General features: G+C 43.8%; 1 protein-coding gene across 1 annotated transcript in view; it reads right to left on the bottom strand.

Moving 5' to 3' along the window:
• Positions 1-26,434, bottom strand: part of LOC126285089 (protein O-mannosyl-transferase TMTC1-like) — a 192,159-nt gene that overhangs the window by 11,232 nt on the left and 154,493 nt on the right. Inside the window, exon 12 of the mRNA XM_049984414.1 lies at positions 2,721-2,894. Within this exon, the coding sequence (XP_049840371.1) occupies positions 2,811-2,894 (84 nt within the window). The 3' untranslated portion in view covers positions 2,721-2,810. The remainder of the gene's footprint in view (positions 1-2,720; positions 2,895-26,434) is intronic.

Raw genomic sequence — 26,434 nt, 5'->3', positions numbered from 1 at the left:
GGCCGTGCGATTCTAGGCGCCATGTCACGGATTGCGCGGCGCTCCCATCGGAGGTTGGAGTCCTCTCTTCGGCGTGGGTGTGTGTGTTGTTCTTGGCATAAGTTAGTTTAAGTAGTGTGTCAATCTAGGAATTCACACACATTTGAACATTTTTTCTTGAAAGCAAAAAACTAGAGACGGACGTAGAAAGAAGTACGTAAGAAGTAGACTAGCACAGACAGAAAGGACATTCCTGGCCAAGAGAATCTTAGTCAAATATAAGTCTTAATCTGAGGTAGAAATTTCTGAAAACTTAAGTTTAGGTGGGAAATCACCGACTTTGGGAAAACCAGAGAAGAATCGATACATTTGAGGGGAGATGTTAGAAGAATATTGAAAAGTAGGTGGACTGGTAAATGAGGAATGAGGAGGCTCTACTCAGAACAGGCGAAGAAAGAAACGCATGGAAAACAACGACAAAACGAAGGGAGAGGGTTATGGGGCATGTGTGCTAAGATACCATGGAAAACCTCCTTGGTAATAGACGGTAAAAACTGTAGGGGGAGACGGAGAGTTGAATACACCCAGCAAGTAATCGAGGACGTAGGTTGCCACACGAGATTGTAAGGTTGCCACAGACGTAAAATTCTGGCGAGCAGCATAAAGCCAGTCAGATTACTCAAACAAAAGTGTCAGAGTGATTATGCTGACGACACATGGTGTGAAAGTACATCAGTACAACATGCCAGTGAATGATTATATTCAATTACTTAATATAACCTAAATAAAATATTCATTAACTCAGAAACATTCCTGACAGGAAGAGAGCAATGTCAGGACCAATATGTAAAGCAACTAAATGACATGTAATATAATTATTTTATAAACTTAAAAATTTTGCTGGGAAAGTAGTATTATTTTCGCGCCTATTTGTCATCCATATTGTCTGTTCTCCGCAACCATTTCAGTAAAATAGTTATAAACATAGATTCGATACGAAAACGATAAAAATTCTGTTCACACTACCTTTTAAAATTACAGTGAGTTTAATATATCTAACTCGATCTTTTAGCCAACAGTAATGTTCTAAAGCTACACAAGTCGACGATTGGTGAAGCAATTGTGAAGTGGAAACGGGAAAGAACGACGACAGTTGAGCAGAACCTGACAGAACTTAAGTACTCACAGAGATGCTCGAGCGCTGTGGAGGGTGAATGTAAAATATCAAACGAAATGGACGGATTCAATAGTGAGTTGCAAAGTAGTAGCACCAGTCCAGTGTGTGTAGGAACGTGAAAAGAATGGCATACAGTGGTCGAGCAGAAGCCCGTAAGCTACTTGTTTCCGTACCCATTGCCAAACGATGCTTGGGGTTTTGGACATGGATGCCTGGAAACAAGTGAAGAGTCATTCTGCAACCAGTGCCATTTCGATGGAGGTGTTTATAAGTGGCGAATGCGTAAATGCAGTTTGGTGCCAGCTGTGAAGAACAGAGGAGATGATGTTACGGTGTGGGGCTCTTTTCGTGGCGAATAAAGCGCTAAATTTCTAAGGTAATGAACAAATTTTGCAGAAGAGTGTTGTATTGTGTACAGATTGGAGGCGATTATTATTTGTGAGACGGATCTTCACTAAGTAATGCAACATTTTTTGTTCGCTGCGAGATTTAGTTGAAAACATTAGGAATCTGATGGGAAAGATCCTGGCATCGTGGAATATTCCAGTTTGAACCGCTGTAGTTCCATGAACTTGCGCTCAGTGGCTGTTCTACACGTAGCCTTCAAAATGTCGTCTGTAAAGGAGGACAATACAAAGCACTGAGCTGTCATTGAGTTTCTTCCGACAGAAAACCAGAGCATCGCAGATGTTCGTAGGCACTTGCAGAATGTCTACGGAGACCTGGCACTGAACAAAAGCACAATGAATCGTTGGGCGAGGCGTCTGTCACACAAACTTTTCCGATCTCTCGCCTGCCGGCTACGGTTTTGGAAAGTGTGGACACTCTCATTCGAGGTGACCGACAAATCGCAGTCAAATACTTCGCTGCTCAACTGGACATCTCTGTTTGTAGTGCTAACAGACTCGACCACTAGTTGGAGAACTAATAGGTGTGTGCACTCGGGGTTCCTCGCTACCTAGCAGCGGACATAAAGAGCAACGGGAAGATAATGATGCAGCAAGAACATGACACCTACGTCAACCAGTAGAATGGTACAAGCTCATCCAGTTAGATGGAGTAATGCCGACACATTTAACGGAAATTTTGTAGCCAAAAGAGTGGGGAGTGCCATGTTGTATTGGAATCCTGAAAAGAAAAGACCCGCTTTCAAAAGGAAAGCGTTGCATTACCTAATGAATGCCTCTCGTATCAGCATGACAATCCACCTTGCAAAAGCAGCATCTATGAAGGAATGGTTTGTAGACAATAACCTTTCTGAAACGGATTAGTCTGCCCCAAGACCAACGTGAAATCAGTAGAATACCTATGGGATGCGTTAGAACCTCGACTACGCTCCTGATTGCAGCGTCCAACATGACTGCTCTCTTTGGTCTCGTCTCTAGAATCAGAATCGACGTTGTTTCTCCACAGACTTTCAGGCAACTGACTGAAGGTGTCCCCAGCTGAGTTCAAGCCATCATAAAGGTGAAGGTGGAAATACCGCCATGTTAATATCCACCAACACATGTTCGGGTACTTCCAATCAGACAGTGTGTTTCCGACTGTAGAGCTCCAGACGTACGTTCGTTGGCAGAGCGGTGTGTAGCGGGATGTCGCAGCGGCAGGCGCCGACCCACGGTTCCAGCGGCAGCTGGAGGCGACCCGGACGAGCCTACGCCGCCCCCGCCGCCCCGGCCGCCCTGCGCCTCTGACGTTGCGGCTGGACCACCCCCGCCTGCGCCGTGGCCGCCGACACCTGCGCACGACAGACAGCCCACTCACCGCCGAGTCTATCGCCAGCCGCACGCATCTGCATAATCGCAACGGAAGCGATGCGGCGCCTCGGCCCGGTACAACTTGGCCCCCGCTTTCACCTGCGCAACTTGCTCGCGGAGCCAACTTCGCCGAAACAACGCGACGGCGCTGCGAAAACGGATGCGGCTTACAGCAGCGCCGATCTGCAGCGCCGGCGGTCTGAGGCGCGCTCCCAAGTCCGTAAGCAAGTTACAACGGCTGCCTAACACCGCAACGGGCGAGAATTTAGGCGGAGAGAATTAACGCGGTGCTGTACAAGACTCTGCCAATAGACGCGGATCCGAGGGTGTGGGAGAGACACTGTCCTAGGGTTCGTCAGTTTCCCCCCCCCCCCCCCCCCCCCAACAGCTTTTACCTATTGTATAGAAAACAATGTTTGATCGCAGACTTTTATTTTAAGACTACGATATCATCATCAGGTGCAACCCTGGACAACCAACGACCACAAAGAAGGTACATGCTGTCGGAGACGAAAACCCCAGTTTGAAACACTTGTGCTGCACATAATAAACAACCCGAGCAAATGTTTTGTGCGGTACATTACCTATGAAACTTTACAACTTTATATCAAGTTTATTTTCTAAAATTCTTTTTAGAGTTCTGTACGTAATCGGTGAACACAACACTCTTATACGATCACTTTGGTGTCTGTTTGTTAAGATTTCTTTCTCCAAGGAGCGGTAGAAACATCACGTTGAAATCTATGTCACATGCTGAAGTCTACGCTCCCATGGCAGTATAAAAAATTTAAGCTCTATGTCAGTGCTATCAATAGACACGAGCATTTATATTACATGTTTTGAAACCCGCAAAGTCACTTTTCAAAACGTATAATGTACTTCCTGTCGATTTAAAATCATGCAATTAGCCTAGAAGCAAGGCTTCATTGTACAAATAAAGGAAAGAATCCGAAATTGGTAACGTTGTAACTATATCTCATAAAAAATATTTTATCCCTGTGTGGTCCGTCACTGTGTCTGTCAGTGTTTTAACACTCTTTTTTCTCAGGAACGTGTGAAAGTATTACGCAAAAATTTGTGTTAAATACTGAACTCTACCATCCCCTCTCGGGATAAAAAATATAAGCTTCGGGGTCAATGCAGTCAAAAGATACGATCATTTGTCACTCGTTTTGATACTCCCTAACTCACACATAATAAAGCTATAAATTAACTAATTATATACAGTAAGGAAATGGAAATGAGCGTTTGGCGTCATTGGTCGGAAGGCCCTTTGCGGGGTAGGTCGGGCCGCCTTGATGCAGGTTTTATTACATTCGACGACAGATTGGGTGACCTGCGCGCAGGATGCTGCTGAAATGATGATGAAGACAACACAACACCCAGTCCCTGTGCAGAGACAATCTCGGACCCAGCCAGGAATTGAACCCGGGCAATTCGTCACGCTGACCACTCAGCTATCGGGGCGGACATATAAGTCATGAAGTTTGTACGAAGCCCTTATAGCGCGAGTCCTCCTCACGTGTCCCCAGTTTTCTGTTTCAGTAAGTGGGCACTGAAGAATCTGAAAGACTGTTACACAACTGAAAATCGCAACGAGTGCCGAAAAAGCACAAACCGGGTGGCCGTATGCAGAACTAGAGTACTTTATCGCGTTTCAGTGAGGTTTCCGTGCAGAGTGCCACAGATACTCTTCCGATACCAAGAGAATCAAGGCGAGGAAAAGAGCATTATTCAAGGTAGGATCTGTAGCTAAGAGGCATGCTGTTGGACAATCAGGATCATCAGAGGAGACCGCCAGTTTCATTTCAGGCATACGAAAAGCGTAGGCGTCAAATGAGACTGTTGTCCCAAAATAAACTATCCAGAGTGGCACAATCTTCAAAGCGTATGAGGTGGAATCCGACAATAAACATAAACACTTGGCGAAGATATTCTTCAGCACACCGAATTAGACAACAACTTTCTGGCTAGGGTTACGATTCCGATGAGGAAATATTTCACTTCAGTGGAAAGATCAACGTACAAAAGCGTGAATTCGGCGTAGTGAGCACCCTCATGGGGTCATGGAGTGTCAACGAGAAATGTCAAAGGTCAACGTGTAGTGTGGCGTAAAGGAGCATGCAATTATTTGACCACTTTTCTTCGCAGAGAGGTCATTCATGGCCAAGAGTTTCTATATGTGATAAAGGAGTGATGAGAACTCAGCAAATTTGCCGTTGATATAACGTGACATCTAAAGCGCCAATATGGCCCAAGATGGTTAGTACCGTAGCCTCTAAGATCACCTGACTCCATTCATCTGGATTTTTCTGTCTGTAGCCATCTCAGAAGTGAAGTGCAGAGGATGTGTAGGAATGAAGAATTGGAGCACCGAGTGGTACAGTCTTGTCCAAATTTTCGAGATGATCCGGTGGTGGTGGAAAGAACTCGTAACTCACTACAGAGACGAGTGACTTTAAAAGGTGCAAGCGTACTACACACCGAGGTGGCAGAATTCATGGGATAGCGATATGCACGTGTACACATGGCTGTAGTATTACGAACACAAGGCATAAGAGGGCAGTGTATTGGCGAAGCTGTCATTTGTACACAGGTGGTTCATATGAAAATGTTTCCGACGTCATTATGACGGCACGACGGGACTTAACAGACTTTGAACGCGGAATGGAGCTAGACGCATGGGATATTCCACTTCGGAAGCCGTCAGGGAGTTCAATATTCCGAGATCTACTGTGTCAAGACTGTCTAGAGAATACCTGTCACCAAGGACAACGCAGTAGCCGACGGCCTTCACTTAACAATCAAGAGAAGCGTCGTTTGCGTAGGGTTGCCAGTGCTAACAGGCAAGCAACACTACATGAAACAACAGCCGAAATAAATATAGGGCGTATAACGAAAGTATCATTTAGGATGGTGTGGTGAAATTTGGCGTTAATTGGATATGGCAGCAGAGAGAGCCGACGCTAGTGCGTTTGCTAACAGCACAATATCGCCAGCAGCAGCTCGCATTGGCTCTTGAACACATCGGCTATGCCTTAGACGAATGACAAACCGTGACCTTGTCAGATGAGCCCTGATTTCATTTGGTAAGAGCTCATGGTAGGGTTCGATTGTGGTGCAGACTCAAGGAAACAATGGTCCCAAGTTGTCAACAAGCTACTGTGAAAGTTACTGGTCTCTCCATAATGGTGGGATCTGCTTTTACATTGAATGCAATGGGTCCTAGGATCCAACGGAATCGATGATTGACTGGAAATGGCTATGTTCGTCTCACTGGAGATCATTTGCAGCCTTTCTTGGACTTGATGTTTCCAAAGCACGAGGGAGTGTTTAGGGATGACACTGCGCCATCTCAGCGGGCCACAATTGTTCGCTGCCACTCTGCGCGGCGCCCACGTGTATCTTACAGTCGGTAGTTCACCCGTGAACTGTTTAAAGTAGACTGGGAGAAGCTGAACGACATACTTCGTAGCGACTTGAGTTAACAAGTTTTACAGGTACGTAAAGGTAAAATCTGTATCTGAAGCAGGTGACCATACTGCAACTAGAGTGCAGTCCGTCTATTCTCCTTGGTATTAGGAAAGGGCGAGGTGGCGAATACACTGTCCTGGCTGCCTTTTACATCTGAGAAAGGGCTGAGGTACTCACACTGACAGCAGGTTGAGTGGATAAGGAGGGACTGGAACGTGGGAAAGTGGCCGCCCTAATCTGAACCTGGGGCCTCCAGAGGCAGAATCTAGTGCTCTACCCGCTGAACGACCACGGCCACAGACAGAGCGTAGTTCTTTTTGCATTTAGTGGTTTACTTTTTCATGAATGGGAATGACTTACGAATGGGACCTTCAAATCACGTTGTTAAAGTAGAAACGGAATCAAGTCACCTCTCTACAAGTTGTTCATTTCAACTGAAGACACTGAAATACACTGAAGAGCCAAAGAAAGTGGTACACTTGCCTAATATCGAGTAGGGCTCCCGCGAGCATGCATAGTTGACGCTAAGCGACGTGATGTGGACTCAACTAATGTCTGAAGTAGTTCTGGAGGGAACTGACACCATGAATCAAACAGTGCTGTCCGTAAATCCGTGAGAACAGGCGCAATAGAGATCTCTTCTGAACAGCACTTTGCTAGGCATCCCAGATAAGCTCAATGACGTTCATGTGGCCAGAAACGCAAAAGAGTGTTCCTGGAGAGAATGTGTAGCAATTCTGGACGTGTGGAGTGTCGCATTGTCCTGCTGGAATTGACCAGGTCCGTCAGAATGCACAATGGACATGAATGAGTGCAGGTGATCAGACAGGATTTTTACATACTTGTCACCTGTCAGAGCCGTATCTAGAAGTATCAGGGGCCCCGTATCACTACAACAGCACACGCCCCACATCACTGCAGGGCCTCCACCAGCTTGAACAGTCCCTTCCTGACATGGAGGGTTCATGGATTCATGAGGCTGTCGCCATACCCGTACATGTCCATCCGCTCTACACAATTTGAAACGAGACTCGTCGTACCAGGCAACATGTTTCCAGTCATCAACAGTCAATTTCGGTGTTGACATGTGGGCGTTTCTGCTTCGAAAGCCCATATTGATGATGTTTCGATGAATGGTTCGCGCGGTGAGGTTTGTTGATGGTCCAGCATTGAAATCTGCAGCAATTTGCAGAAGGGTAGCACTTCTGTTACGTTGAACGGTCCTCTTCAGTCGTTATTGGTCCTTTTCTTGGATTTTTTGTTTTAACACTCGTGAAACGGTCATACGGGAAAATCCCCACTTAATAGCTACGTCAGGGGTGCTGTGTCCCATTGCTTGCACGTCGACTACAGCGCCATGTACAAACCCACTTAAATCTTGATAATCTGACATTGTAGCAGCAGTAACCGATCTAACAACTGTGCCGGACACTTTTTGTATTACATAGGCGTTGCGACAGTAGCGTAGTATTCTGGCTGTTTACATACCTCTGTTTTAACACACATGTCTACAACGTTTTCTCTGGCGCTTCAGTGTATTTCGAAAACTACACATATGTTCAAAAAAAATTTATGATTCCAATTTATTTGCCTCGGAGAGGGACACCCAACGATACTAGACTCTACCCACCACCCCATCCCGTGCATGGGTGGCGGAGGTCAACTTTGAATTCCTCAATGGAACCACCGTTTTCTATTGCGGATTGCGATTCTACGACAAATTTACATACGTTATATTTAAAGCATTTTCTTAGTTTCGCACAGATAGGGCTGTAATCGGAGGAGTACAAATGGGTTCACAGTTGTAATTTACGACATGCTACCGAATGGTCCCTGAATATCCATTGGTACGCGTGACTACACCTCCATGCTGCGAGGGTAGGTCATGCCAGTATTTCATAACTTCTAATTGCAAACGCCATTCGCAGAGTTATACTCCTCGGATACATGGAACAGGATCCACTCGATGCGCCGCCATGGCCGTGTAGTGAGCTACGAAATATCATGACAGGCAGTCCGCTGTGACCAGAGCTCATCTGTCGTAGAAACGTAGAAGAAATAGCGGATGTAAACATTACAATACATGCGCAGTGTCTGTTGCCTGCACACGTATTAGTCATTTGGAGAACAGATGTGCAAACTGCCGATGAATGTTACTACCACAGAAGAAATAGTTGAAATGATCCTGATTTACGGAGAAAGTCGGAAAAATGTTGAGGCTGCTGTTGCCTTGTCTGTCGAGCGTTTTCCAAAGGAAGTTTGCTCTCGCTCGTTCTTTTACAAGGTTGTGAACGCCTATACGGCCGATGGCAGTGTACAGACCGGCAAACGGTAACGAAGCAAATGTGTTACAGGAGAAGCTAATGAAATATCTGTACTAGCGGCAGTACGCCACAACCCACAGATACTCGCCCGATAATTACGCTGCCGCTCTGGTACGTCCGTAGGTAGTATCGTTACAGTATTGCATCGTCATATGTATCATCAATACCACGTGTGACTGCGTCAACAATTTCTTAGTGCCGATTTAAATGGTTCAAATTGCTCTGAGCACTATGGGACTCAACTGCTGAGGTCACAAGTCCCATAGAACTTAGAACTACTTAAACCTAACTAGCCTAAGGACATCACACACGTCCATGCTCGAGGCACGATTCAACCCTGCGCCCGTAGCGGTCGCGCGGTTCCAGACTGAAGCGCCTAGAACCAATCGGCCACACCGGCCGGCTGGGGCCGATTCCCATAACAGAGTAGTGGTTTGTGAATGAGCGCTTAAACAAATGCAAACGACTTCTATGTTCTGTGCGGGACTGCTGTATTCCGATGAGTCTACATTTACAAACCATGGTACTGTTAACCGTCATAATATGCATTACTGGACTGTAGACAGTCCCACCTGGTTTCGGCAAGTTGACCGTCATCATCCTTAGACGGTTAACTTATTGTGTGACATCGTGGGGAATGAACACATTGGACCGTATTTTATCGACGGCACGTTGAATGGACGCAAATATTGAACGTTTTTGGAACAGCAATTACGTTTACTACGGCAGGATGTTGCCCTGGACGTTCGGCAACGTATGTGATTTCAGCATAATGGTTGCTCGGCGCATTTCGCAACTGAAGGAAGGGAGGTATTAGACCGTGTTTACACGGATCGGTGGCTCGACAGAGGCGGCCCTCTTAATTGGCCTGCTAAGTCGCCCGATTTGACATCGCCAGATTTTTTTATGTGGGGATATTTAAAAGATAAGATGTACCAGGAAGTACTAACAGGCCACGGAGACATGAATGGACCGCATTAGAAACGTTTGTGCTGACATTCCATCAGATATTCTCCTGTCCAATGTAGGGTTGGTTCTCATGGCTCTGAGCACTATGGGACTCAACTGCTGTGGTTATCAGTCCCCTAGAACTTAGAACTACTTAAACCTAACTAGCCTAAGGACATCACACACCCACGCCCGAGGAAGAATTCGAACCTGCGACCGTAGCAGCCGCACGGTTCCGGACTGCGCGCCTAGAACCGCGAGACCACCGCGGCCGGCCCAGTGTAGGGTTATTTAAAAAGCGGATCACTAAGTGTACTGAAGTTGGCGGCACTACGATTGAACACTTACTAGAGTAGCGTCCGCTTTGAGCCACTGCCACACTGGCGCCTCAAGTAGTCCCCTGTTCGATGTGTAGGAGTAATGCAACGTTGCGAGTGGCGTTTCCAGTTAGAAATTATGAAGAAATTCTTCCAATCCATATGTGGCATACAGCAAACCAGTGCTTAATAGTATTGGTTAAAACAGTCTTGGTGGCAATTTTAGTTTTTTATTTTTCAACTACGCGTTTCGCCTTATTTAGGCATCTTCGGGTTATCTTAATTTGGTATTTCTTAGAAGGATCCTTTACTCAGTGTAACCAAAGAGCATTGTCGAATATATCGGGCCAACATCGTGTTCGTTAAACTGAGTAAATACTTTTCTAGATGGACGCGAGTGACACCAAGACCTGCATAACGCGTTCCCGTTCTCAGGAGCGTTAGTCTCTAAACGAATGTGATGTTGGCGTGATATATTCGACGACGCCCTTTGGCTACACTGACTAAAGGATCCTTCTAAGAATTACCAAATTAAGATAATCTGAAGGTGCCTAAATAAGGCGAAACGCGTAGTTGAAAAATAAAGAACTACAATTGCAAACCAAGACTGTTGTTAACCGATACTATAAGTTATGAAATACTGGCCTGCCCTACCCTGTTAGCATGGAGGTGGGGGTCGTATGGGCAACTTGATATCCAAGATCCATTGAGTAGCATATCGTAAGTTACCACTGTCTACCCATTTCCATTCCTCCGATTGCAGAGCCATCTGTGGCGAAACTAAGAAAATGCTTCAGACAAAACGTATGTAGATTTTTCCGTAGAATAGTAATCTGCAATCAAAATCGGAGGTTTCTATGGAAGATTCCAAAGTTGGACCCCGCGACCCACGTGGGAGTGGGGGGTCCAGCGTGGTGTCTTTGGATGTCCCTCTCCGAGATAAATAAATGGAAATTATAACTCCTTTTGCTGTGTTGTGTAGCTTTCGAGATATTTCAGTGTCTGCAGTTGAAGTGAACGCCATGTGTATACAGGGAGTTTCCGTAAGAGCGTGTCAAAATTTAACAGGACATAGAGGATGCTCCACTTAACAATTTGAGGCAGGGAACCTGGGGTAGGACGAGCCAGCTTAAGGAAATAATAGGAATAAAATCACATTACTGTGTCCTATTGTATGTATATTAGTTAAACGCAGAGACCATCACTGACACAATGGCCGTACTATTTGTACTACATCTTATAAAATGCTCTGAAACATCAACGTAAACATGACAACGGCGAACAAGTTTCTTACGCACCCTGATAATTGTCGGTGACGTGTTTCGAGTCGCATCACAGCCAGCCACAATTTCGGCCACTAGCTCCGTCTACTGGGGTGTCATACACGAGTGACTTTAGACGAACCGGTAGGAAATGATTAAGGGAATTCAGGTCATGTGGCCTCGGAGGTCATCGAATAGGACCGCCCCTTCCAATCTTGCAACCAGGAAATATTGTATCAGTATTGTTCCGTCGTATTGTACTGTAGTGTCTGAATAACACTAAGTAATGAAAGGGTCTGTCGTTGAGTTACAGTACGTACTGTCGTGGGACAAGTAAAGTAAACAACACCTGCGTCATGAATTCCTGGTAATCAGGTTCGTCCTATATGTTTCCTTCCAGTAAATAAAGAATGTACACGTAAATAAACACGTAAATAACAGCACAGTGACTGGAAAACTGTACCCATATTAGCTGTAAATCTGCTGAAAAACAGTAATGCTAGACAAAGCGGTAGACCAGTTTACTGCCATATATCATTAAGCTGGCTTCTCCGAACCCACGTTCCCTATCTCACATTTTTTTCACGGTCTTACGTAAGCACCCTGAATAAGGAAATGTGCTGACTGATTCGCTGTCTGATAATCACCCCATCCCAACTGCTAAGGGTAGAAACTTGGGATTTGGAGAGGGGATGAAATCACACTGCGCCTTCATGCTCAAATGTAGTTAGAAAATACAACAACGTAATTGTAAAGATCTATTATTATAAGATAATCCTTTAATTACTGGGAAGTTTCAAATGGTTCAAATGGCTCTGAGAACTATGGGACTTAACATCTATGGTCATCAGTCCCCTAGAACTTAGAACTACTTAAACCTAACTAACCTAAGGACATCACACAACACCCAGCCATCACGAGGCAGAGAAAATCCCTGACCCCGCCGGGAATCGAACCCTGGATGGGAAGTTTCCAGTTTGAGACTATGATGCTGTGGTATTGAACTATGATATTCAGCTCACATATTACAATGTTCACAACTTGGAATTATGGCCAACAGTTATTTAACAGAACGTCTGCTAGGAGAACTTCGTTTTCATATAGATCACTAATGTAGCCGTAAATATACACATCAAACGCGCTAGTAGGGACTGTAGTGACTTGGATCGTTGTCTGGACATTAGTATCGTGAAGTTCTATGGACACTGCTTCATTAGCTGTAATAGTCAGGCGCGCTATGGAATTTCAAGAAGACGTTATGACGTTTCAGCAGAGACGCGAAAGTCAGATATGCGCCGTTACTTCACAGACGACTCCTCTACGGACTCATGTCTACCTGAAAGCTTTTGTTTATAGGTCGGGTACTGTTATCTGTGTCAGAACTCTCTACTACACTTAAGCATAAAGAAATTCATATAGGCATGCGTATTAAAATATGTAAACAGACAGAATACGGCACTGCGGTAGGCAACGCCTACACATAAGACAACAGGTGTCTGGCGCAGTTCGTATATCGGTTACTACGACTACAATGCCAGGTTATCAAGATTTAAGTGAGTTTGAACGTGGTGCTACATTCAGCGCACGAAAGAAGTGACACAGTATCTACGAGGTACAGATGAAGTGGGGATTTTACCGCACGACCAATTCACGAGTGTACCGTGAACATCAATAATCCGATAAAACATCAAATCTCCGACTTCGCTGCGGCCGGAAAAAGATCCTGCAAGAACGTGACCAACAACGATTGAAGAGATTCGTTCAACGAGACTGAAGTGCAACTCTGTTTCAAATTGCTGCAGATTTCAATGCTCAGCCATCAACAAGTGTCAGAAAGCGACCCATTCAACGAAACATCATCGATTACGAAAGAGTGAAGCGATATCGCCACGAACGTACATAAGAAGAAAGAGAAAATTCAGTGAAATACAACTGAGGCGCTCTGGCGCGTCGCTATGCTGTCTGGAGGCAGAAAAATATTGCTGGATCCGACAGGATGGCCGATCTGATGAGAAATGTACAAAAGGGTGTGAGACTACAGAAACGAGAAATAGTGGAGCTTCACAAGGAAATATACTATCCAATTGCTCTCCAAGAGTCTGTAACCCAAATATTACCACAAATAAGTGGAGGAGGAGTATTAGTAATAGTTTTACTGTTAGTAACGTAATTTTAAGTAGTAGCAATAGTAGCTATGGAAAAACGATCGAGATCGTGGTTGTAGTAAGTTTTTAAATCGGAATAGTTCAGCTGTTTATTATTGTAATGGCAGTAGCAATAACAACAATGAACATTAAACACGTTACTTTACAAAATATACCAAACTGAAAATAACCAACAGTTTTTTTATTTAGATTTTCGTGAAGAGTAACGGGTTGTAGATCGAATACTGGCCGTCATACTCATACACAACAGAAAGCTGGAGGACTATTGCAAGATGTAAGAGAACAAGAGGTATCGACATAGATCGTTTCCTGGTGACTGCAAAGGCAAACCTGATCATTAAATAGGAGAAAGAAACTATTATGACGAATAATTTGGAAGACGAAGTTTATAAACTATGTCTTCTGCAGTAACACAGCGTTTGGAGACTATTTCAACAGCGGCGCGCGCATTATTTGCAAAATAAATTGACAGAAAATAGTGTAAATACAGAGTAGGAAAACGTAAAAGAATGTGTGAACGAAGTGGCGATGAGGTAGTAGGGAACAAAAGTAAGTTTACGATGAAAAAAGTGTGAAAATGTGGAACGAAGATGTAGCAAATTCTGGAGAGAACAGCAGAAAAACGAATTAATATATACATATTTTGAGGACATTGCTAGACGACGATAACAATCAGTTAAATAAGGGAAGACCGAATAATTTCACAAAGACCGCTCATGACGTAAAATCAGTTGGATATAGTACGCAATCTATATATTTGGAAAATAGCAACAATTTAAACCCTATGCTATGGCCTTTAAGGGAAAATGGCACAAAAGTTTTAAAATAGTGCTAAATTGAAAATCATTTGTATTGGTATCTGGCTTTCAGTTATTAGGACGTGATATAATGTACGAGTATGATAATCTAACCTTCAACAAGTTAAACAGGTTTCATATTGTATTGAGCGCTATACACAGAACATTAGCCAATAAAACTAAGAAAGACAGAATTATTCAAAGTGATGACAATACCTTCACTCTCATATGGAATTGGTATCTGGACAACAACTAAGAGAAACCACAGAAGGATACAGCCAGCTGAAACGAAAGTATTAAGGAAAGTAAAATGATACACTCTGAAAGATCTAATAAAGAATTCTGAAATAAGGAGGTAAATAAATATATTTGTATAAATGAAAGAAAGGAATATGAAATAAGAAAACGGAACCTTATCTTGGAATAATGGGGAAGACAGAGTAACCAGACATATAGACCTAAAGGAAAGAGAAATACAGTAAGACTACGGAAAAGTTGACTTTTTTGTACAGGCAACAGGCTACACATCTGGTTCTTGAAATAAGAGAAAGAAGCATAGTAAATTCTCTTATAATGGTAATTATAACAGTAGGTATAAAGGATTGTAAAATTAGTCATAGTAACTTGAATGCACTAAAACCTATGGTTGTTTCTCTGTCGCAGTAAAGAAACACCAAACTGAGAGTGGAAACAGATGTCATAGGAATAGTACATGCAGCTGAGTAACATATAGGTATTCATCTACGTGGTACAGCGGTAGTATAAGAAAGAAATTTAATAATAATACTGTAATAGATACTGTAAATTTAATTTAGTGTTTAGAATGAAAAACAAATGGCCAGGAGCGAGTAGGACTCGCACATTGAGGATTCATGAGTGCACTCGAAGAGAAAATGGCTGCGAAAGCATGCTTGACCTTTTAGCAACAAATAATCCTGGACAAGTTGTGAGTACCGTGACGAATACAGGGATTAGCGACCACAAGGCAGTAGCTGCTAGGCTGAATACCGTAACTCCTACAACCATCAAAACGTACATCTATTTAAAAAAGGCTGATAAAAATGCCCTTAACGCCTTTTTAAGAGACAGTCTGCACTCCTTACGATCTGATCATGTAAGCGTAGAAAAGTTGTGAAATGATTTCAAAGAGATAGTATATACAGCAATTGAGAGATATATACCACATAAATTAGTAAGTGATGATACTGATCCCCAGTGGAATACAAAATAGGTCAGATAGCTGTTGCAGAAGCAACAGAAAAAGCATGACAAATTTAAAAGAATGCAAAATCACCAAGACTGGCAAAGTCTTGCAGAAGTTCGAAATATAGCGCGTACTTCAATGCGAGATGCTTTCAATAATATCCACAAGGATACACTGTCTCGAAACCTGGCAGAAAACCGAAAGAGATTCTGGTCAGACATAAAGGACACCAGAGGCAAGACGCAATCAGTACCTTTACTGCGCGATAACACTAAAGCAGAGTTATTAAACACGATTTTCCGAAGCTCCTTCGCCAAAGAAGGCGGAGTAAATATTCCTGAATACCAATCAAGAACAACTACCAAGATGAGAAACATAGACCGACAGACTGACAAACAAGTGATCCTATAACGGTTCCGTTTTTACCGACTGAGTTACGTAAATATGAAACAAAGAAAAAATAGATAGATCATCATAAAGATTCACATAAATGTAACTATTCTGAAACGGTCCATTGTTGTCATGAGCAAAGTGGATGGCCGCGCGGGATTTGCCGAGCGGTCTAAGGCGCTGCAGTCACGGACTGTGCGGCTGGTCCCAACGGAGGTTCAAGTCCTCCCTCGGGCATGGGTGTGTGTGTTTGTCCTTAGGATAATTTAGGTTAAGTAATTTGTAAGCTTAGGGACTGATGACCTTAGCAGTTAAGTCCCATAAGATTTCACATACATTTGAACATTTTTCTGATTATGATGAGTAGACATTTAAATAAAAGCACCCTCTGTATTGTTGAAACCGGAAATGATTCTATTACGGTTCTGTGATTATCTCTGAGTTTAGCTACATAGTCCTTCCAATGTAGCGAATTCCTAGAAGTAATGTGTTTCTGCCATGGGGCTGGGTATTTGTGTTGTCCTCATCATTTCGTCTTCATCATCATTCGTGATAGTGGCTAGATTGTCTGACCTCCCATTTTGGTCCTCTCTTCTTTTTCCCTTCTCTCTTCTCCTCTTCCTTCTTGCTTCGTCGTACCGCGACTATATCTCAGGGTTTTCAACACAAAAAGGGAAGGAGAAATGGGGCACATGTGTGGTTGATCACGATGACGTAGTGCTATGTGGGAGTGTCACACTTATCTCCGTTTTTAGAAGATTAATGACGGAAGCAGGAAGATCCCTCTAAAAGAAAAAGGTAAGTGCACTCTTTTTGAAAACAGATAAATAGTAGTGTAGACTCTAATGTCTGTCTTTCTACCAAACTGAAGGAACACGACACAGTTTGTAATGTTTCGATTTCGGATGAAGTTTAATGATCCCAACGTACTGAAACAGAACTCATTCGTTCCAAATGTCATTCAAAACGAGAGTACATAGTTTCCTGGTGTGTATGTAGTGGTCACGAATAATTGAAACGATCGTTCCGGTAATTCTATCACAATCTGTTTATGGGTTGCTAAGCAACATACCAACTAACTGACTATTCCGTGATTAATATCTGTTGTATTCAAACAGTAAATCAACTCACACTTGCTTTAAGCATCAAGAACGCTTACTATCCATTTCGAAAATTCTTTTATAATTATTATTAAGTTAATGTCAAGAAATCACGGTCAGTGTCAATCTTTCACGCGACTATAACGCGCGATGGCCTACCGCGTATCTGAGACTTCGCGCCGACATTTCAAAGCCGCGCGCGATTTGTTTGTAATAAAGTTTGGCCGTGGTTCCCTAGAATATTTTCTAAACTAACTCCAGGTTGTAAATTATCAGTTATATGTCCATTCATAAAAATTGCAGAGGACACGCACTTGATTACGACTTCTCCGCGCACTCGAGCAACTCAGAAGGTATCATCCTTCTCAAAGAGAAAAAAATATCACGCATAACGCTGCATTGCGATCTGCTATGTCATAACACATTTATATATCTCATAAAAACTCATTACCTATTGATCCTAAAACATATTGTACTTAATGAAATTTTTTACTCCATAAATAACTAATAAAATTTAGAAATGATTTACAGTTATACTGTGTCAGTCACTCAGCAAAAATTTAACAAAAAAAAATCTCGACTGAGATGAAGTCATTGGTTACTACTACCTGCACTGACTCTCCTACTCTCACGTGACACAAAGCATATACGACTCTAATGAACATCCCCACAAGATTAATTCTTAAAGATTTCGAGATTTCGAGGGCTATACGGACGATTACCCGTGTAATGCTGCAACTGGACTGCGTAAAAAAAAAAAAAAAAAAAAAAAGAAAAAGAAAAAAAATTGTGTGAAAAATTGGGACTTAGTACGGACTACAGTGTAGTACCCCCTCTATATTGTTGCACAGATGACAAAATGGTAGATATTGAAATAGACGACAGAGGGATAGAGAAACGATTAAAATCGCTCAAAAGAGGAAAGGCCGCGGGACCTGATGGGACAGCAGTTCGATTTTACACAGAGTATGCAAAGGAACTTGCCGCTCTTCTTGCAGCGGTGTACCGTAGGTCTCTAAAAGGGCGTAGCGTTCCAAAGGATTGGAAAAGGGCACAGGTAATCCGCGTTTTCAAGAACGGACGTCGAACAGATGTGCAGAGCTATAGACCTATATCTCTAACGTCGATGAGTTGTCGAATTTTGGAACACGTATTATGTAAGAGTATAATTTTTCTGGGGAGTAGAAATTTAATCTGTAGGAATGAGCATGGCTTTTGAAAAAGACGATCGTGTGAAACCCAGCTCGCGCTATTCGTCCACGAGACACAGAGGGCCATAGACAAGGGTTCACAGGTAGATGCCGTGTTTCTTGAGTTCCGCGTGCGGTAAAGTTCCCCACAGTTGTTTAATGGACAAAGTAAGGGCATGTGGACTATCAGAGCAATTGTGTGATTGGATTGAAGAGTTCCTAAATAACAGAACGCAGCATGTCTTTCTCAATGGAGAGAAGTTTTCCGAAGTAAGAGTGATTTCAGGTGTGCCGCAGGGGAGTGTCGTAGGACCGCTATTCACAATATAGATAAATGGCCTTGTGGATAACATCGGAAGTTCATTGAGGCTTTTTGCGGATGATGCTGTGGTATATCGAGAGGTTGTAACAATGGTAAATTGTACTGAAATGCAGGAGGATTTGCAACGAATTGACGCATGGTGTAGGGAATGGCAATTGAATCAAAATGTAGACAAGTGTAATGTGCTGCGAATACATATAAAGAAAGATTCCTTATCATTTAACTGGCAGGTCAGCAACTGGAAGCAGTTAATTCCATAAATGATCTGGGAGTAGGCATTAGGAGTGATTTAAAATGGAATGATCATATAAAGTTGATCGTCGGTAAAGCAGAAGAAAGACTGAGATTGATTGGCAGAATTATAAGGAAATGCGATCCGAAAACAAAGGAAGTAGGTTACAAAAAAATTGTTCGAATGGCTCTGAGCACTATGGGACTTAACATCTATGGTCATCAGTCCCCTAGAACTTAGAACTACTTAAACCTAACTAACCTAAGGACATCACAATCCACACAGTCATCACGAAGTAGGTTACACTACACTTGTTCGCCTACTGCTTGAGCGGTTCTAGGCGCTTCAGTCGGAAATCAAGTTGCTACTGCGGTCGCAGGTTCGAATCCTGCCTCGGTCATGGATGTGTGTGATGTCCCTGTGTTAGTTAGATTTAAGTAGTTCTAAGTCTAGGGGACAGATGACTTCAGGTGCTAAGTCCCATAGTGCTTAGAGCCATTTGAACCATTTTTGAACCAGATAGGGTTGATAGAAGAGATAGAGAAGATCCAACGGAGAGCAGTGCGCTTCGTTATAGGATCATTTAGTAATCGCGTAAGCGTTACGGAAATGATAGATAAACTCCAGTGGAAGACTACAGGGGAGACGCTTAGTAGCTTGGTACGGGCTTTTGTTGAAGTTTCGAGAACATACCTTCATCGAGGAGTCAAGCAGTATATTGCTCCCTCCTTCGTATATCTCGCGAAGAGACCATGAGGATAAAATCAGACAGATTAGAGACCACACAGCGGCATACCGACAATCTTTCTTTCCACCAATAATACGAGACAGGAATAGAAGGGAGAACCGGTAGAGGTTCTCAAAGTACCCTCCGCCACAAGCCGTCAGGTGGCTTGCGGAGTATGCATGTAGATGTAGACGCTGATGACCGCGCAGTTGACAGCCCATCAAACTGAACATCATCATCATTATATGAAACTTGTATTTCAAAAAGATATACAAAGTGCTTGTTAGTACCACAGTTAAATTCTCTGTCGGAGTGGGCACGATTTTTTGACAAGAAAATGAGAGTTCCTCGAAGCACTATCGAATTGACAAAGACGAGCATACCCATCATCTCGAGACCAGTGGACACGTATGAACTGCTGTTCGCGAATGCTGCAGGCGATGGGGCGGTACCCCGGTGATGAAGGAAACAGCAAGTATCGTTCCGGATTCACGTTTGCCTTTCAGTGTGTGGCCCCAGCAGAAATCAATACCGCGTGTCCGCCCAGACACGGTCTCAGTGCATTACGTCCGCGGGGAAATCTGATTCGGGGAGGTCTGCAATGTATTTCTGATCTGCTTCATCCGCTCCGCGGGAAATCCATTTCCGGGCGGCGATTCTTTCCACCTGGGAGAACAGCGGAAAGTCATGCGAGCCGCACTGGGACGGCGCGGGATGTGCGTCGGGCGTGTTATGGGCGGCGGCGCCGGCTGCCGGCTCCGTGAGCAGCTGACCGTGCCAGCGACGACGGGAAACGCAATCATTTTAGGGCGCAGCTTTTGTTTCGCGTATCGTTGCTTATACGATGAATGGAATATCAGAGCGCAGTCTGCGGTTTTTTTCTCGGTCCCTGTGATTCCGAATAGTCTGCCGTGTACGTTATAGGGAAGAATCGGTCGTCCAATTTCCATTTTCAGCTAATCCTTTGAATATTGAGGAATTATTTAGACAAGACAGAGGCGGTGTCTGATAAAAGTGTAACACAAGTAAACAATTATAATAATTGTACGTTTCATACAAATGTATGTATGTGTGTGCGTGCGTGTGTGTGTGTGTGTGTGTGTGTGTGTGTGTGTGTGTGTGTGTGTGTGTGTGTTTTTGTGTAAGTACTACTCCTCTTCCTAAACCACAGGACCGATATCGCCGAAATTTGATACACATATACGTTACTGCTAGGCAACCCGCAACGTTAGCCGAGAACGCTAATGCGCTGCTTTGTGGACTTGGGTAGGCGCGCCGGCTCGACATAGAATCCGCCCGGCGGATTAACGATGACGGTCTACATCTACATCCATACTCCGCGGAGGGTACCTTGAGTACCTCTATCGGTTCTCCCTTCTATTCCTGTCTCCTATTGTTCGTGGAAAGAAGGATTGTTGGTATGCTTCTGTGTGGGCTCTAATCTCTCTGATTTTATCCTCATGGTCCCTTCGCGAGATATACGTAGGAGGGAGCAATATACTGCTTGACTGTTCGGTGAAGGTATGTTCTCTAAACTTCAGCAAAAGCTACTGAGCGCCTCACTTGTAGAGTTTTTCACTGGAGTTTATCTATCATCTCCGTAACGCTTTCGCGATTACTAAATGATCCTCTAACGAAGCGCTCTGCTTTCCGTTGGATCTTCTCTATCTATTCTATCAACCCTATCTGGTACGGATCCCACACTGCTGAGCAGTATTCATGCAGTGGGCGAACAAGCGCACTGCAACCTACTTCCTTTGTTTTCGGATTGCATTTCCTTAGGATTCTTCCAATGAATCTCGGTCTGGCATCAACTTTATATGATCATTCCATTTTAAATCACTGCTAATGAGTAATCCCAGATAGTTGATGGAAGGAACTGCTTCCAGTTGCTGACCTGTAATATTGTAGCTAAATGATAAGGGATCTTTCTTTCTGTGTATTCGCAGCACATTACATTTGTCTACATTGAGATTCAATTGCCATTCCCTGCACCATGCGTCATTCGCTGCAGATACTCCTGCATTTCACTACAATTTTCCATTGATACAACCTCTCGATATACTACAGCATCATCCGCAAAAGCCTCAGTGAACTTTCGATGTCATCCACAAGTTCATCTTTGTATATTGTCAATAGCAACGGTCCTACGACACTCCCCTGCGGCACACCTGAAATGACTCTTACTTCGAAAGACTTCTCTCCATTGATAATGACATGCTGCGTTCTGTTATCTAGGAACTCTTCAACCGAATTACACAATTGGTCTGGTAGTCCATATGCTCTTACTTTGTTCATTAAACAACTGTGGGGAACTGTATCGAATACCTTGCGGAAGTCAAGAAACACGGCATCTACCAGGGAACTCGTTTCTATGGCCGTCTGAGTCTCGTGGACGAATAGCGCGAGCTGGGTTTCACACGATCATCTTTTTCGAAACCTATGGTGCTTCCTACAGAGTAGATTTCTAGTCTCCAGAAAAGTCATTGTACTCGAGCGTAATACGTGTTCCAAAATTCTACAATTGACGTTAGAGATATAGGTCGATAGTTCTGCACATCTGTTCGAGGTCCTTTCTTGAAAACGGGGATGACCTGTGCCCTTTTCCAATCCTTTGGAACGCTTCGCTCTTGTGGAGACCTACGGAACACCGCTGCAAGAAGGGGAGGCAAGTTCCTTCAATTACTCTGTGTGCTGGCCAGCCTGGATGTGGTTTTTAGGCGGTTTTCCACATCCACGTAGGTGAATCCCGCGCTGGTCCCTACGTCTCGCCTCAGTTACATGGATCGCAGACATCTCAACACTTTCGCATTATTCCATGGATTACACTAGTCGCAGTTGGCGTACACTAATTCCGTCCTGGGGTGTACGGGGTGGTGGCAGGCAGGGTATCCGGCCACCCCTTAATCTAACATTGCCAAATCCGATTAACCATACTGACCTTGCGTACCTGAGGGACAAAGGCACAAGCAAAAGAAAGAAGATAGAAATGTACGTTACTGTCAGGCGACCGTCGCTGTGGGTATAAGAACCACCTACTTGTCAAACGGGTGGGGGTGAAGAAGAAGCGCAGATGGCAACACGTGACTCCCCAGACTTTATTCAGCACTTGTCAAAAAGAGCAGTTAGCGACATGTGGTAAACGAAGCTATTTCTCACTCGCAACCCCTACAAAATAATGAAACGAAAAGTGTTTATCGCTTCCTACATTTCCACTGTTCTTACGGTAAAAGCACCTTACTACTACCTGCCAACGGCCTTGCCGCAGTGGTAATACCGGTTCTCAGCGAAGGTAAGCGCTACCGGGCTGGACTATCACTTGGATGGGTGACCATCCGGTCTGCTGAGCGCTGCTGGCAAGCGGGGTGCACTCAGGCCTTGTGAGGCAAACTGGGGAGCTACCTGAGAAGTAGCGGCTCCGGCCTAGTAAGCTAAGGACCGGGAGAGGGGCGTGCTGGCCTCACGCCTCTCCGTAACCTCATCCAGTGACGCCTGCGGTCTGAGGATGACACGGCTGCCGGTCAGTACCGACTGGGCTGTTACGGTGGAGTTAAAGTGTTTTTTTTTCTGCTGACTGTATTCGCAACACAATTTACAAACTGTATTCACATATACCACTGAATGAAAGTGGATACTTATATCATTGTAAGACACATAGTTTACGACATATGACGTCATAAACAATGCGCAAGAAACTGACGCATCATGCATGACGTTTCAGTTTGTTACCTCTTCACTACTAATTCTACTCGCAACAGATGTCGCAGGCAGTATCCACGTACATCGCGGAATGTACCTTCATAATTATACCACTGTACGATAAATATTTCAGGAGATAGGTCACAAACATGAAGCACATGGCCAGACTCTGCGTGGTTCTGGGGTGGAAACACAACTATAAAAATATACCGGGGCAAGGCTGGGTTCCTCCGCTGGTATAATAATTAATAAAATGTAAACGTCGTGTTACAAGGGCCTCCCGTCGGGTAGACCGTTGACGCTACTTGGGCGACTTGCACGTCTATGGGGATGAAGTGATGATGATTAGGACAACACAACACCAACTCCGTGAGCGAAGAAATTCTCCGACCCAGCCGGGAATCGAACCCCAGCCCTTAGAATTGACATTCTGTCGCTCTGACCACTCAGCTATCGGGGGCGGACAGTGTAATAATAAAACATGTACAGAGGCTGGACAACAATACGGCAAGACCGCGAGAAATGCATGCTTGAACATAAATGCAGATGGTGACCAAGCCGGCAGATTACGCCGTGCTGTATGGTCAGTGCCTTACTAACACAGCTAGCCAAATTTCTTGGCGTTTCAACTGAAACCATACCAAACATTTATATCGCATTCATGGAAAGCGAAAAAATATCATCCGTCCTCTTACAATGCGGGCGAAAATGTGTGTTGAGTGATCGCGACAGACGGCGACAGAAGGGGATTGTGATGAGAAATAAGATGACAACTGAAAATGTCACTGAGGAACCAAATGCCGCAATCATGAAAACTGTCTGCATGGAAATAACGCAAACGGTGCTCCTTAAGCATGGAACTCCTGGGCGAGCTGGATTCCAAAGCATCTGCCAGCCGGTTTGGTCGAGCGGTTGTATGCGCTTCAGTCTGGAGTAGCGCGACCACTACGGTCGCAGGTTCGAATCCTGCCTCGGGCGTGGATGTGTGTGCTGTCCTTAGGTTAATTAGGTTTAAGTAGTTCTAAGTTCTAGGGGACTGATGACCTCCGATTTTTAGTCTCATAGTGCTCAGAGCCATTTGAACCATCTGAACTAAAGCATCTCATCAGTGACGCAAATGACCCAAAGAGGAAATTGTTTTGCCAAACCCATAAAACTTTGATTATGGAGTACAGGATACCCTCAGGAGGGCATCCTACAAATCTATCAACCGATGTCAAGTCGAATAACTGCTTGCATAATTGCTAGGGGTGAACCATAGCATAACGGACTTACTCAATTTGAGAGACTCCTTCAGTTGAGAACCTCATGCCGGAAACATTCCCCAGGCCCACTTAGGCCCTGTCTCCGCAATATCCTTTCTTCCAGGAGTGCTAGTTGTGATAGTTTCTTAGGTTCACAGAGGAGCTTCTGTGAAGTTTGGAAGGTAGGAGACAAGGTACTGGCACAATTGAAGCTCTGAAGGCACGGTCGTGAGTCGTGCTTGGACAACTCAGATGGTAGAGCACTTGCCCGCGAAAGCCAAAGTTTCCGAGTTCATGTCTCGGTCCGGTACACAGTTTTAATCTGTCAAGAAGTTTCATATATTTGTCTGTACATGTAAACACATCATACTTACCGATTTCCATCCCATTCGGATAATTTCTTTGCGGCGCATCGCTTTTTTGTCTTAACAGTGTGTTCAGGGTGTTTCATAAGTGATTATCAGTATTCAGGGGTATAACACGAACGATCATTCGATACAAGAAATTCAAGTAAACACAGGCTCTATAACGGATACCGTAAGAGCTATGATCTCTTCTACTGCAGGCTCTGTGCTTTCAATAGTTTGGGCAGTAGTAGTATGGACTAAAGCAAGAAAAAAATGTCCAGTAAACATGTGCTCTAAAACGAATACCTTTAAAGTTATGAGCACTCGTTCATAATAAGAGTTGTGCTTCGAAGTAGCGAAGATGAAAAAGTACTCATGGCTCTTTAAATACGCATTTTTAAGCACATGTTTACTGGAAGTTTTTTTCTTGTTGCTCTCCGTACTACGACTCCCAAAATACGGAAAGAAAAGATCTTGGAGTGGAAGAGAGATGTGTCACAGTATACAAGATCAATAATTCCTCATACTTCTTAAGGTATGGGTTTTAGATCCAATGTTTACCTAACATTTTTGTTTCGAATGACCATTCCTGCAATGTCCCTGAATATTGACAGTCACTTCTGAAAGATCCTGTATAATTCCCGCCCATATGTATGAACAATATATATGTTAGTAGTACCTGACTAGCTGCAGGTAGAACTAGTGAAAATATTTGCTTTTGTTTCATGTCTTAACCGCAGAACATTAATGGGGTGGGGTGGGGATGTAACATTGCAGCTACATATTCATTATCGAATTACCAGTACTTCTATTGGTATGTTACACACGAAATTAACCCAAAAAGTCCTATTTCATACCCTACTGCAACTGTAAATATACCAGGGATCAGTAACCTAGGGCTAATGAAAGCTTTACTCATCTCCGTCGTAGTTTCTTTAGATGGCCGCTGTAGACTGAAACCAGATATAATTTGTTAAAAGTGATCCACGTTAAAAATTCAAAAAGTCTTATACTATTCAATTACGATATCCTTAAATGGAAGGTAATTCTTTCCAAAGTAATATGTTTGTGGTGTCTCGAAATTTTGGTGCACTCAATGTATCTTTAATATATCTTTCCTGGAAAATCTTATACCTACATCTGTACTAGTACGATCCTACCTTCATTTTGAGGTCAAAGTCTTACTCATTATACACTGACATTTACTCACTTCGTCAGAGAAGCAAATGCCAAGTTGCGGTGTGCAACACGGAAATAAAACTTCGTTAGTTCTGCGCTAACGTCTGCTGATAGTGTGTGAATATTACACTATGAAATAATGTGTGTATAGTGTGTGGAGTGACTGATGGTGAGATGTGAATGAACACTGTAGTATTAGTCTTTTACTACACTCCTGGAAACTGAAATAAGAACACCGTGAATTCATTGTCCCAGGAAGGGGAAACGTTATTGACACATTCCTGGGGTCAGATACATCACATGATCACACTGACAGAACCACAGGCACATAGACACAGGCAACAGAGCATGCACAATGTCGGCAGTAGTACAGTGTATATCCACCTTTCGCAGCAATGCAGGCTGCTATTCTCCCATGGAAACGATCGTAGAGATGCTGGATGTAGTCCTGTGGAACGGCTGGCGCCTCAGTTGGACCAGCATTCGTGCTGGACGTGCAGACCGCGTGAGACGACGCTTCATCCAGTCCCAAACATGCTCAATGGGGGACAGATCCGATCTTGCTGGCCAGGGTAGTTGACTTACACCTTCTAGAGCACG

The sequence above is a fragment of the Schistocerca gregaria genome, chromosome 8 (genome assembly GCF_023897955.1).
Source record: "Schistocerca gregaria isolate iqSchGreg1 chromosome 8, iqSchGreg1.2, whole genome shotgun sequence".
Lineage (NCBI taxonomy): Eukaryota > Metazoa > Arthropoda > Insecta > Orthoptera > Acrididae > Schistocerca > Schistocerca gregaria.
The sequence above is the reverse complement of the archived record's forward strand: the minus strand, read 5'-3'. Positions and strand labels throughout refer to the sequence as shown.